Genomic DNA, 14,480 nt, shown 5'->3' on the forward strand with positions numbered 1-14,480 from the left:
ACTGTCTTACCTATTCCTGCAGATGGTAATATGGAGTAATAGACTCCACAAACATACCAGACAATTTGTCCCATTACTACACCACTCTTAGCATTAGACAGCTTTCCTTAACATGCTTTTAAAATTGTCCCATAACCTTTCTCTTGGTTAGGGATCCCTTCCCTTGGCTGATCTTTTTTGCATCAGTATTACATACCAAACATGCGTGTCCATGCTAAGGAAACCCAGTTTTTTCCAATGCTCTTTCACATTTTTAGGCCCATGCTCATTTTTGTTGTTCTTGAACTGTTCTACAATTGCTACTCTTTTCTCAAAACACACATACAGTACTGCTCTGATCAACTAATACCTTACAAATGCCAAATATTAGCTCATGTAACTAGCACACTGAATTTCTCCTAAATACGTGACACTACTGCGCCAGTTTTCTTGCAGAAAGTTCCGGGTCAGTTTGATTAAAATTGAGATCTTGTAAATCTTGACCTTATCTTTCACATTTCCACTAAATTTCCATATGTATTTATTTATAAACTTTGTGATGTCTCATAAATACCTAATTAAACAAAGCGGAAAGGCTCTAAGTAGGAAACCAGGGAAATTGGCGAAGACAGAATTCAAGATACTATTTTGTGCCTGCTGTACAAGGAGGCAAAGGCCCTGGTTTTCCTGCTTCTGTCCCTACACTTTGCCCATGAAATTCAGTCAGCTGCCATTTGCCTTTCATACCAGTCAGCCATAATGCCCTCAATTTTCCAAGTTTGCACAAAACTCCACACCTCATTTACCCTCATTTCACCCTGCAACTTCTTTTTTCCCCAAGATATTTCTTCTATATTTAGCAATAGCCTTTATCATCTATTCCAACTTTCACCTTGCCTATCCTAATAAACAACCTTGTAGAACAAGGGTGGATTTTAATTATCTTTAAGTATGCTACACTTTTTTTTTCATTTCATGAGAAGAACTTTTAAACTGCACCAACATTGAAAATTTGTGAATACATTTGTATGACATCAAAATGACATTATTATTGCAAAAGGAGTCAGATAGTTGCAATTCTTCAATATTTGGGCTTTTTACAAGGCAGACCTGAACCTAGGAAAGGAACATGCAATGCCTATGGCTTTCCCTCATATCAGACACACAACTAATTGTCTAAGACACTTCACAGTGGATTAAGTATTCCCTCACCTACTTAAATCCTCTCAACCATTGAAACTGTAAACATTACTTATTTAAGAAGCATTAAAAGATGTCAGTGGAAGTATTTTGTTTGAGAATTCATTCCGTATTTTTTCCAAAGGAAAATGTAGAGAGAAGATACAATTATCAACAGAGGAAATTGAAAGCATATATTTAACAAGTAGAATTTGTGGGAAGAAATCAAACAAGTTATAGATGCATTAAGGTGGGATGATTTCCACACTGTACTTTTTTTGTGCAAATATATCTCAGGCTGCCATTTATTTTTAAACAGAAACACCAGAGAACACCATATGATCCAGATGTATTTTTTTTTAACTGTGACACTGGCAAATATAAAGGAGAATTTGGGGGGACTCAAATAAACACATGATTGTGATTGTTACTTCATTTCTTTCTAGCATTTTCTGGGGAAAGTTTTCTTTTTTCCTTTTATTTAGATCTCGGAATCGGGCAATAATAAAGAAAATACCAAGAGCAGAAATTCAGTCCTAAATTTATACTTCCAATTAAGCTTTAGGGTTTTAATTTCAATGTTGCCATTATCTCAGCACTCTTGTCTTGAAAATGTAATACTGCCTCTGTATTTTCCAAAAGAATCTCAGCATTCCTGCAGTCTCCATAAACTTGCCTTCAGTGTTGCTACAATGCTGCGCTCTGGGAAGGGAACTGGGAACGAGAACTGTTACACCAAGCACGGGGTCAGGCTCTGACACCCCTCCTCACAATGAGCAATACATTTCATCTGCACGGCTCATCCAAGGGCCCACTCAGCTTTAACAAAAGCAAAAGAATTTGGCCTGTTAGCGTGAGCAGCTTCCCACACTCACCTGCTACATCAAAAATAGCTGCTTCCCAAGATCTTGCTATACCATTCTCCCACATACAGAGTCCCAAGCAGCAATAACTGCGTGCCTTTTGCAGCAGCACCAGAGTGCTCTTGATACAAACACTGTCTTACCTAGAGCACACACACCATACACTGTAGAGTGTGCATATGCAGCACCCACATATAGCTCAGCAACATCATGCTTTAAGGCCTTGCATCTACCAGATTGGAGCAAGAAATTTAAAAATAAATAAACAAATAAATACAACAAAATAGCTCTTTAATTTTAAGACTGAACGAGGAGGGTGAGAGAACACAAACTTAGAAAGGAAAAAGTTAATTTCGTTTTTTTTTTTTTTAGTTTTACTGCTACTTTCAGAAAACACAGGAAAACAACATGCCAAACATAAAAATAGTTAGCAAAAATATCTGCACCTTATCTATATATCCTCCTTTTATCCAAAATATCAAACTTCCACCGAATAGCAACCCTATTTTAAAAACCAATTTTGATTTGTGTATGAGAGATACGCAATCTACAGGATTCCAGAATCTACAGGAACAAATATGAACAACTTGTGCTATGAATAAATTGCTAATAAAGTCACAATACAGCAAACAATTTTCAAAATAATTTCCATGCAATCAGGTATACATGTACACAACAAACTCGCAATATTTAGTTCTTTGTTAGGAAATCAACAGAAGATCTTTGTGAAGGTCTGCAGATTGTTTCCCCTGTTCTGTAAACAAATGATGACTCCTCAGAAATCTTTCAATTACTCACAACTATTTAAAGCATTCTGAATAATCACTGAAAAAAACATACTTGATGACTGATACATAAATCACCAGATGATTCTGAAAGCATACAACTACATTTTGTTACCATATTAGTATAGCTACTGAACAATACAAATTAAGACTATATTTGCATTTCCAAGAGCAGCTTCAACAATTTTCTGTTTATATATACAGTATTGTACTTATGGTAAATTAGCAATAGATTTCTAACAATTTTCACCAAAACTTGTCCATGCTGCAAAAAAAAAAAAATTAAAAAAAAAAAAAAAAAAAAACACATTAGCATAACTGCTAACAAGGCTATTGTCTCTGTATAAGACCTGTTTTCAAAAAAAGGGACAGGAAATTTACGAGGAAATTATTTAGTTCCTCAGAACCACAGGTAACAACGCACTTTATTAGTTTTCAGATTGCTAGGAATTGGGGTTTTCAATTAAAAGCTTGCATAATAAATAAATAACACATGACTAACACTAGAATAAAAGTAGATTCCACTTTGTACAGACTGTGGGATTTTGGTGGGAAACTTCACTGGGGCTTCACTATCTTTGAGCACCATTAGTAGATAAAATTAATAAAGGACTACATTCTCAATCTTACTAGAAATAACAATTAAACTATATAGTATGTTACAGTTTCACAAAAAATAAAAAAAAAATTAACTGTTGCGTATAGCAAAGTCCCCAGACTAACCCCTGCAGGGAAAAAGCTCTGCTAGAAGCCTTTTCTTCATACCCAGAGCCCACTGGACTGGGACAAGGCTTGGGAACAGACCTGTATTCATCTTACAGCTTGCATTCCTGCTCTGTTTGTTTCCAGTCAAGATGAGGATGGATCCCCAGAACAAAGTCCTCTAAAGCTGTGTCACAACATCACCTCCCAGCCTAACAGACCTTGGCACTGATCAGTTCTCACCTATCTGCTCCCCAAACTCTGCCATGACCCCAGGTACAAGAGTCCCAGCATGCAAAAGGCATTTCTGCCTTATAGGGCCCCAGACAGCAGCCAGGCTGAGACTGCCACAGCACAAACACACACTTTACTGCCTGACACACAGAGAAAACATCACCAGAACCAGAAATCTCGAAGGAGCTGTGCCTTTTGCCATGATTGTGACAAGAAATCAATGTTGCATTGTTGAGGTGCACAGGCCCACTCAGAAACCACAAGAGGGGACACGGGTACATGCCACAGTGTATATATATATATATTACCTGTCTCCTGCCCCCACTTGAAGCAAACACAACTGAATTAATTAGCTGTAGTAAATGGAGGTGGGAACGAGGACACAAAGGTAGCAAGCACTGATCTGCAGCTCTATGGACAGGGGCCTGCAGCTCTTCAGAGAGGTACTGCACCAGGGCAGGGCTCCTGAGAGAACAAGGGACAATTGTCCCCTCATCAGCACACAAGAAATATTATCTTCTTAGGTGTTCTCAACCACAGCAACAGCCTTTTTTTTCTGGGCACAGCCCAGAGAAACAAAATTTAAAGCCAGACAGCCCAAGGCAATCCTGCACCTTGTGCCTTCTGAAAGCTGACTCCTCTGGCTCCCTGCGCAGTGGCCATCGCTCAGGGACAGCACACGGTGACAAAGTGAGACTTGCACACAGGCCAGCAAGGTATGAGCCAGACCAAAACTGCTACTGACTGCTGCATTCCTGTGAAACACCAAGGACTAAACCTTCCCTGGAATCACTGTCATGAACTACAGATGGAAACTTGGTTTACACTTAATTGTCTCTCTACAGAAAGGAACTCGGCAGCCAGTCTGTCAGTGAAAGCAACAGGACCTTCTACTCCACTGTCAGAAACTGAGAGATCAGCCAGTAATAGGATGTAAGATTCATAAAAGGGATCCAGAAAGCAATGGGAAAAAACTGTCCCTGCCACAAGGAGAAAGAGAGATAACCTCACACTGTGTAGCAACCTGCCACCTGATTGCAAAATGGACCACGTCAACAGATGATGGGAACAGACCCTATGAAAAACGAGCTTGCCACGAGCGCATCCCATCAACCTGCAGCAGCTGAGACTTGTCTCTTTCAAGCTTTGTCAATGTTGTGCAGCTCGCCGTGCTAACACACAGCCATTTCAGGAGCAGCAAAGCCTCCACAGACCTATGCAGTGTGTTGACAGGGATGTGTACGCACAGTCAGACACTTGTGTATGTACATGAGAGACTTTTCCTTGCCCCAGACAGATTTCCTGTGCAAGGCAGGAACCACCATTCACAAACAGAATCTCAGTATGAGATTCACACAGTTAAACCTTCTGTGTGTCTGCAGCCCTGTGTTTGGGGAAGGCCTGGCAGGAAAAAGGGTCCTTACAGATCTAAAAGCCCCCATCAAGTGATCTCTTTCCTTCTTGCACGGAAAAGGCTGCCCAGCCGTAGCTGTGCAGCCGCAGGGTGCTCCGGGGAGAGGGGGCACCGCGTCCCCCTCAGACAACAATAACCCCGGATCAGCAGCTCCACGGCTGAGCACAAGGGACTGCGACACGGCAGCACGGAGCACAGCCCGGGATCCGGCGGGAGGCAGACCCTGCCGTGCCAGAGCCAGCCCTCAGCAGATTCCTCTGCGCTCTGCAAGCGAGGAGGGCCGGGGACCCCCGGACACTGCCCCGGGCCCGGAGCGGGATCCCCGCGGGGCTGCCCACAGGTGCCCGCTGCCCTGCGCTGCCCCACCGCGGGGAGCAGGGGGCGGGAGAGCCTGAGGGAGGAGATGTGGGAGGCAGGGGGACGCGAAGAGAGGGGGTACCGAGAGCAAGGGGATGCCTGGGCCCGGAGGGCAGGGTGCTTGCCCCGCAGGGACACACGTACACACACGCACAAACACACACCGCTCCATCCCCGAGCGTCCTGGCGCCAGACACTCCCGCCGCCCGGCATCGCCCGGCACCGGAGCGAGCCAACCTGTGTCCCCGCGCACCGAGAACCGGCTGCGGTGCCCGGCACGGGCCCCCGCGCCCCCTCCCCGGCTGCCTCCCCGCGGGGCGCGTCGCATCCCCCCGGCCGGGGCCGCGCTGCGGCAGCCGTACCGTGGGCAGCAGCGGCTCCATCTGCGCCCCTTGGTCCTGAGTCTCCATGCGGCGGCGGCGGGGCTGCGGCGGCGCCCCCTCCCCGCCGCCCGCGGGCCGGGGCGCTCCCCGGGCGCTGCGGGAGCCGCTGGGCTGCGCCGGGCTCGGGGCTCCCCGGCTCCGCGCTCCCGGCTCCGCGCTCCCGGCTCCGCGCTCCCGGCTCCGCGCTCCCGGCTCCGCGCTCCCGGCTCCGCGCTCCCGGCTCCGCGCTCCCGGCTCCGCGCTCCCGGCTCCGCGCTCCCGCCGCGGATCAGGCGGCGCGCAGGCAGGAAGCGCGCGCCAGTCACATGGCCGCGCGCACCGCCGGCCCCGCGCGGGGGGGCAGAGCCGGAGCCACCTGCGGGATGCGGGATGAGGGATGCGGGATGAGGGATGCGGGATGCTGCCGGGCCCGCCTCGCCCTGCACACCGGCACCCCGCAGGCGCTGCAACGGGAGCGGGGAGCGGAGGGACCGGGCCCCGCTAAGCGCCGGGTGAGACTGTGGAAAACACCACACACGGCTCAGAAGTTTAGCACTTCACACCAAGCTTCAGCCGCAGGCTCCCCAGCACGGCTGCTTCAGGGCAGTATTGGGCCAAGATTTGATTTAGCCAACACCAGAATAGTACCAGAAAACAGTGACCCTTCACTCGGTCCTGCCCGACTTTGGCCCTTAGTTACAGACAGCACCTTCCAAAGAGAGTTCTCCCCTTCTCCCCACTACGATAACCCTACCATCCTCTTCTACCGGCAAATCACAAACATATCAGAATATCATATTTTTGGTATAAGACTCTTACCCTCTTTTTCACGCAATTTTATCACTCAAGCCTGATACACATTTGGCTTCTCCTAGTCTATCTGGCTCTGCATCTCAGTGGTTACATTCAGCTCTACCAAAACCCCATCAAGCTCCACAAATGGTTGTCAAAGCCTGAATTTGCTGTACAAATGGGAATAAGAAGTTGAGTCCCCACAATACTTGTACTACTAAGAACAAGCGTGACACTGCCTACCAAAACAACTGATCTAGAGAAGTTTATATTTTCATCACTTCCCACTGTATCTTCCAAAAAAAGACCAAGCCCATTCAAACCTGTGTGCATAAAAATCAAAGTTGCCAGAGATTTGATTATGAAAAATGAACTAGCAAGTAACTTCTCTCTCCCTATTAAATTAATTTCCTTGCCAAAGCAGCAGGCCATGCCCTACATTTTGGATATCCTTTGCAGTCTAAAAGTAGATCAATAAACAGCTTCACTAAATCTGATTAATTTCCTCTGCCATGGGACATGTTCTTCAAGTCTCCCAGAGATCTTCCAGGTTAAATTACTTGTTCATCAGCCAAGCAAGACGCAGAGCTGGGGGAGCAGTATGAAGGAAAGGGGAGTCAAAGCTGATTCTTACAAAGAAGGGGGCTATTTTTCTGAGTTACAACTGAGATTTTGTTCTTTCAAGTGAGACATACATTTAACACTGTACAGAAAGACAGACAACAGGTATGGTCCAGGTTCTGGGACAAAGGCAAGATGTGTATTTTCATAACATGATTACAGATCTCAGTAATTAACACAGGAGGCCATTCAGGTCACTAGAGGTAAGGCTGTGTCAGCATTTGCGCAGTAAAACCCTATTTGTAGGAGCTTATAATTAAGCTATGAAAGTCATGATGAAGCTGGGAAAGAGTGTGTTTAAAAGTGATTTTCCTCCTTTACGGAAAATAGATTTAAAGTGAATATGCCACCTGTGAAATCAGGAAGACCAAAAGCTTTCAGTCTACAGACAGCTATTTCAATGAATATTAGTATAATATTCATTAGTCTTAATCTTTTTCATCACCTTAGTCTTCTCTGCCTAAATATCTCAAGCTTGTCCAAGAGCATTTTTTCAATAGATACTGCAATTCTTCAAGCTCAATGGCATTCATACATCTTTCACTCCCCAAAATATTCCCTCAAAACACACTTGCGCATAGACACATCTAATAAACGTAAAGCCCAGAACCAACTCAGACACTGTGTACATGACACTGCTCCCCAACTCTTCACAGTGAAAAACAGGATCAACACCACAAGCACCGCACTCAGGAGTTACTGAATGGACCATCAAAAGAGAGTTAGGATCAGCCATGTAATTGTTTTTCCAAAGGTTTTTTGTCAGAGTGCTTTACAGTCAGAGGAGCTCACCATTATGGAATAATAGATAAAATATGGAAAAAGCTGGTTAAACAACAAACCTCTCCAAATTATTCTGTATTGTCCTGCTTCACACACATAAAAACACCACAGACTTCCATAGCTGCAAAGCCACACTTTGATAGCCAAAGTGCAAGTCATTCTTTTGCTTCAGTATGAAGGTCCAAACTATTGAATCCAGCATTCCAAAGCCAAGGGTTTGGCAGATACAAAAGTGGAAGAACATAATGGACTTGGCTGAAAATTTTTTTAATCAAACATAACTAAGCTATTTTTGTAACATTACAGCAGTATATCACACCAAAAAGAGAATTAAGAGAAAGTAGTATGTATTCTCTAGTTGATTCATAATTGAATTTGAATTCTGTTTTCCCTTACTTCAAGTTGGCTCCTTTCACTATTGAATTTGATTGTAAGCCATACTTCCATGTCCAGAAATTATGTTTGTATTACTCTATTACAGTAGTAATTTCATTTCTCATCCCAAAAGAATAAGCTTTAAATTTGTGAAATTTTAAAATAGAGCAGGCTTAGTTTCCAGTTTCAGCTTTTAGTACACAACTAGGTGTTATTTTCAAGCTTTTGTACATGAAGGGTAAAAAAATAATTCTCAAATCATCAACAATTGGAGAAGCTTCATCACAAAAGCAAGTGTGAAATCATGACAAGCAGATCCACTTCAGTTGTAAGGTAAAGAATACTTAGGATTTGCTATAAAAAGAAATAATTTTGTGGCATATTTATGCCAGACTGATTTTTTTTTCTTTATATATATATATATATTTCTAGTGCATTGGATAAACGAAATAGTGAGTGTTTCTACATTTACAGTGGTAAAGCTCCTAAAGCAAACATCAATGGAAAAAAGGAGAAATATTGTTCTTGTTCAATAACATTCTGAATTTATGTCAGAAACTGACCTGATCCCTGCCTGGTGTCAGCTTTCATAAGAAATTAAAGACAGTAAAAGTTGAATTTTATTCTCCTTCCTCAAGCTGCCTTTTGCCCTTTTGGCCTACGGCAAGCCAATAGCTCAGATGTTCTCCCAAGTCACAGTCAATGTGTTAAACCCCACTGAACAGAGGTTCTGATCCTCAGAAGATGTTCACAAGGGGTATGTTTTGTGTATAAGCTGAATTACATTCAAAAGGCTCAGAACACTCTCAAAGTACTTTGTAGGCATATAGCATAGATTTAGTAGGCATGTACCCGTCTATCTGGGCTTGACATAAAACTGCTCAGGGGTGTGAATAATTCCCACTGTCTTGAGCATCACTGACATAGCCCTGATAATACAAAAATAGATATGTGGTAAGAAACAATAATGAAGGCCTAGAAATCACAGAGTTCAAGCCCATGAGAGATTTTCTTGCCTAAAGAGCACTTCCAAATTATCAGGAGGGTGGAGGAATTATCACTTCCTCCACCTAAGTCCTTAGAAGGTATTCTGATATAGTAAGTGATGCTATATATATGGGTGTATTTTTATATGCTCATAAAAGCTGTCACAGAGTCCTAGCATCACTTACTAGCCCAGTACCACTCACATTTTTACTGTCATACCTTTCTGTCAGTTTTCATTTTGTGATCAATATATAGCTATAATTTAAAAGAAATTCTTTATTTAAACCATTTCTCTGAATACAATTCCTGTTCTAGGAAAACATCCTGGGAGTATTGGCTCATCTCCCAGTTTAGCCATAAAATATGTCACTCTACCAGGATGGAGGGGGGTAGGAACTGCTACTTAGCAAGAGTGAACTCTGCAGAGCTGTTAGTTACAAACCTGAACATGAGAACTATTTACTTTTAAATGTCCCCATAGCAGGAATATGCTTGAAGCCTAATTCATTCATTTACATATATGTCCAATAGTCTCAGCATGTTCTTAATTCCAAAAAGAACCTGCACTCTGTCAGACCTAATGTGGTTGCCAGTAGATTTTAGCAACATTGTGAACAATTTCACACAATATTCAGAATCAGAAAGGACTGGGGTTAGATCAGTTTGCCCTCTCTTGATTCCTGCCTAAGCTCGAGCCTCACATTCACTGGTAAATAAAATGCATGCACAATACACATTAATTTGAATGCTCATACTGTGCATATTTATCATAAACATATTTCATTAATGAAGGGAAACCTTTTTAAAAACTGCGAATTATTTTCAGCTTGTTACAGGTTATTCCTATTTCAAGTAAACCAGCGAATTAATTCCTAAGCTTCTGGGGGAAACAAAATAACTATCAAGCAGTCAGAATCCTTTTCATTCTATTTTTGTCTGAATGACCGTAGAAGATGAAATAGTAATGGGTGGACCTCTCAAAGTGCATTTCATACTACTAAAATAGAGATGTGAACTACCCTTACATATGGAGAGGAACAGCCCACCAATATAAACTATTCCTAATGCATTTTTTTCTCTGTAATTAGAGAAACTATTCTGACAAAAAGGTAAAAAGGGGGAGGGGAAAACCACAAATTCTGGCAGCAATGTTTCCTCTCTCCATTCTTCCTCCCTAAGTGAAGATAAATAACCATCTGGATCATTGTACTGCCTTTGTGACAGGTGGTACTCAGTTATGTTTCTCATTTGATTGGAAAGTGGTAATGGCTCTTTAGCAACTCTTTCCTTTGCTAATATACTCTGCCTGAAATAATTTACTCTAAGTTAATTCATTTGAAATATGATCCAAAAAGATTCAGTGCTATTGGGATGCATTCTTCAATTGCAACATAATCTCTTTTTTCTATTGGCATTCAAATTAGAAAAGAGTACTCTAATAATTGTTTCACTAATATAACTTCTCACGTTGTTCAGCCAAAAGAAGTAATGCCAATGAAATATGTCTGTGTCCACAGCCCAATCCTACAACTCCTATGACACAGGGAGACAATCTGTGTTGGTAAAGAGCACCAAATATTTGTTACTTTCTTAATTTTCCCTAAAATGGATCCTCTACCAAAGGTTATGAATTTTATGGTATTCTGACTCTAAGCTAGGCCTCTGACTTTTGCTATAAGGTCAATATAAGAGAATACCATTTTAAAATCTAAACTAAAATCAAGATGTGTTCGAGACTCTTAAAATAATACATGTAATTAATCATAATATTATTTGCTAATTATTAAGATAGCCACTCTTTCTAGGCTTATTTTTCAAGTGAAAGAAATTCCTCAGACATATCATCCATTTAATCCTGCTTTGTAAATAAAATGTGTTGAATCAGGCCCTGATTAGTCACTGACCTAAATAATCCTTCAAAAAGATTAAGCAATCTTAATTTAAAACCTGCAAGGGGGGACAATATATTGTTTCTTGCTCAGTTACTCTAACAGTAAACTACAACTAAACATGTATCTTTTAGATGTAAGACAACATTTATCTAGATTAAGCTTCAAGTGGTTGGATTTTCCCACAAGTCTTACTTTGAAGCCAAGAAGTCCTCTTGCATGAGGAATGGTTTCCTTTTATAGTTGAGGGCTGTGTAAATACTTCTCTTCCTTTATGGGGCTCCTAATTCTCTGCTCCTGAAATCCTCTGCACCACTGTCAGGGCTCCTCTGAAGCTTCCAATTTGCACAGGAGCACCACAGCATTGCAGAGCTTGGCCTGACAGAGCAGCATCAGGAAGCCAGGCCATGGGCCTCTGACCTGCGGATCATTCCCTGTTTTCCACTTCATGAGCCGTGATTGCTCCCTTGAGCACGAGGAGAGCTCCTGACTGGGGCATCTGCAGGGTCAGATGATGGTTACTGGGAGAGATGGATGAGGCTGGCTGCGGTTTTGTTTGTTTGCAATACCTGAAATTTGTGAGTACGCACTACAGTAAGTGTTACAAAGTGCAAATATCTACTTTCAGCTTTTCAATCCTAGTCATACTCTCTGTCTGGTGCTTGCCTTAGACTGCAATCACTTCAGCAGAGAGTTTATCAGCCTCCATGGCAGACCAGACTGATCATGTGGCCTTACTGTGATTGAGCCAAAGGCACGAAACTTCAGACAGAAGCTCTTCTGTAGGTATTCATTGAACTATAGAAATAACTATATAAAATTCATGAAAAATAACTGTATAAAATTCATGAACAATAATATTTTGCACATATACCTAAGACAGCAAAGTTATCTGTGCTAGTCCCAGAAACAGCAGCACTACGCTGTGTCATGCTGTACCCATTTTTCTCATTACATCTTGGGTAAGATGCATTATCCCAGCTGCTGGGATTTTCAACTTTGTCCTGAATTGCAGGCAACTGAAGAGATTGTGTGCAACAATCTCTTACTTCAGCTAAATCAACTACTCCTGGCAGAAAAAGCATCCACCTCCTCCTCAGGTTTTCCAAATACAAAGTTCATTCAAATCAATTCAAATCTAAATAGAAAAAAAGGAGAGAGGAAAAAAGCTGCATAGAAAATTATCTTTTAAATACAATTTTGAAAACAAAGCTACAAAATTTACAAATATTTAAATAAAAATCCCAGTGTAGACTGCATATAACCCTGAAGTTCCTCAGTAAATCAAAGCAGTGCTACAGATAATTTATGGAGCTGACAATATAGTTCCCTCTCTATCCATCACCTTTGATAGGAACCCAAACCTGGTATCATGAAGTTTGCTTAGGAGGTGAGATCATTTTCTCCTCCTAAGCATCTCTGGGATGGGAGCATCTCTGAGATACCAAATAAAATTAAATGAACTATACTTACCATACTTGCTAAGCACACATTCATTACACCCAAAATATTACTGTTCATGAAAAGCCTTTTTGCCATGCACATGATTTTAAAATTTTTAAAACATAACAATTGTTCTTTGTAAGCATGTCTTACTATTTTCATAATTTGCAGTGCTGTACTAGATTTTCACAAAAATTAGATCCACATGTAGTGCATTACTAATAAAAATGACAGTGTTTGCTTTACAAGTGCTTCTTTTGTTTCAAAATACCACCTTTGTCAGTTTTCCTGCTCAAACCCCCTACATAGAGGGGAAAACCTTTGCTATGTTTATACTGACCTGCTAATACATGAAATAGAAATATATGTCTTCTTAATTTTCCACATGCTACATTTCCAGACCAAAAAAAATCTTACCTGAAATCCAGAATCCAGGATCTTGACTGGCTTGCCATTTCACAAGAGCAGCAGCTGGCATAAACTGGCAGAGCTCCAATACAGTCAAATGGGGTTTATGAGATGAAAGTGCATTCCTTACTGAAGTAGCCAACTCAATTCAAAAGCAGGAATTTAAAAAGGAACTATTTGAAATGAATAGCTACAAAGAAGTAACTATTCTTTTTAAAGATAAATACTGTAAAGCTGAGCTTGAAGATTGTGCAAAGAGAATAAATTCACCCATGTTCCCCAGTAGGCAAGTAGTGGGGACACAGAAAGTGAAATCTTCATTGAATTATTCGCCTCATGGAAGCCAGTGATACCAATTCCTTGGTTTTGTAAGAATTTTGCCTCATTAAGATGACACTTTTGGCCTAAAGAGTAGTGATCAGTGATTCAAAACCTAACTGCAGACAGTGTGTAAGTGACTCTCATTTCCAGCCAGTCAATTTTGGGATGGATCCTGTGTCTAATGCTTCAAGTTTTTAACACTGATGACCTCCACGATGGGACAGAATGAGCCCTCCTGATGCCCATGGAGAGTTCGTGGCAAACTGGAGGAGTGGGCTGACAGGAACCTCATGAAGTTTAGTAAGAAGTGCAGAGTCCTGTACCTGGGATGGGCCAGCTCTATGGGGTGAATTAGCAAAATCACAGCCAGCAAGTGCAGGAATGGGATTATTCCCCTTGGCACTCACAAAGCCACATCTGAAATAAAAATGCTCTGGTTTTGGGCCTCCAGTACACAGAGGAAGATCAACAAACTTCTGTTCAAATTATACACTTACAGCACTGTCAGCCTAAATTTACAAGAACAATGTATATTTTAAATACAGAAAAAGGCATTTCTCAGCTATAATAACTCGCATCTCCCTAAGGTAAACATTTAAAATGATTCATGACCTAGGAGTACTTGTTCCTCTCCAAAGACTTCAAAAGGATTTCACACAAATTTTTTTAGATACCTTTAGCCACATTTGAGTCATCTAACACTGTCAGAGTAACCCGCTCCAAGCTGCCTTGCCTTATGCATGAAAAAAGAGAGATTACTTACAAAGTAAATAGCAGCAGCATAACATCTGAACTCCAATTGTTTATCCAATTTTGACCAAAGGTGAACACATCGACCACAGAACTGAGTTCACAACTTGTGCTTATGATAAGAAGGTTTAAATTCAAGTACCCCTGTACTTTCCTCCTTGAGATGAAAAAATATAATATTAAAATTCCAGTTATAAAAAGAAAACTGAGAAGTACTAACAATATTCAGGAATTAT

The 14,480-nt window shown here is 41.6% G+C and overlaps 1 protein-coding gene across 2 annotated transcripts in view; it reads right to left on the reverse strand.

The window, feature by feature from the left end:
* The window catches only part of SLC4A10 (solute carrier family 4 member 10), a 146,423-nt gene extending 140,318 nt beyond the window's left edge, over positions 1-6,105 (reverse strand). For both annotated transcript variants that reach the window (XM_064718542.1, XM_064718544.1), the window contains exon 1: positions 5,876-6,105. In XM_064718542.1, coding sequence (XP_064574612.1) covers positions 5,876-5,923 — 48 coding nt within the window. In that variant the 5' untranslated portion in view covers positions 5,924-6,105. The remainder of the gene's footprint in view (positions 1-5,875) is intronic.
* Between the last annotated feature and the right edge of the window lie 8,375 nt (positions 6,106-14,480).

The sequence above is a fragment of the Zonotrichia leucophrys genome, chromosome 7, assembly GCF_028769735.1.
Source record: "Zonotrichia leucophrys gambelii isolate GWCS_2022_RI chromosome 7, RI_Zleu_2.0, whole genome shotgun sequence".
In the NCBI taxonomy this organism is placed as follows: domain Eukaryota; kingdom Metazoa; phylum Chordata; class Aves; order Passeriformes; family Passerellidae; genus Zonotrichia; species Zonotrichia leucophrys.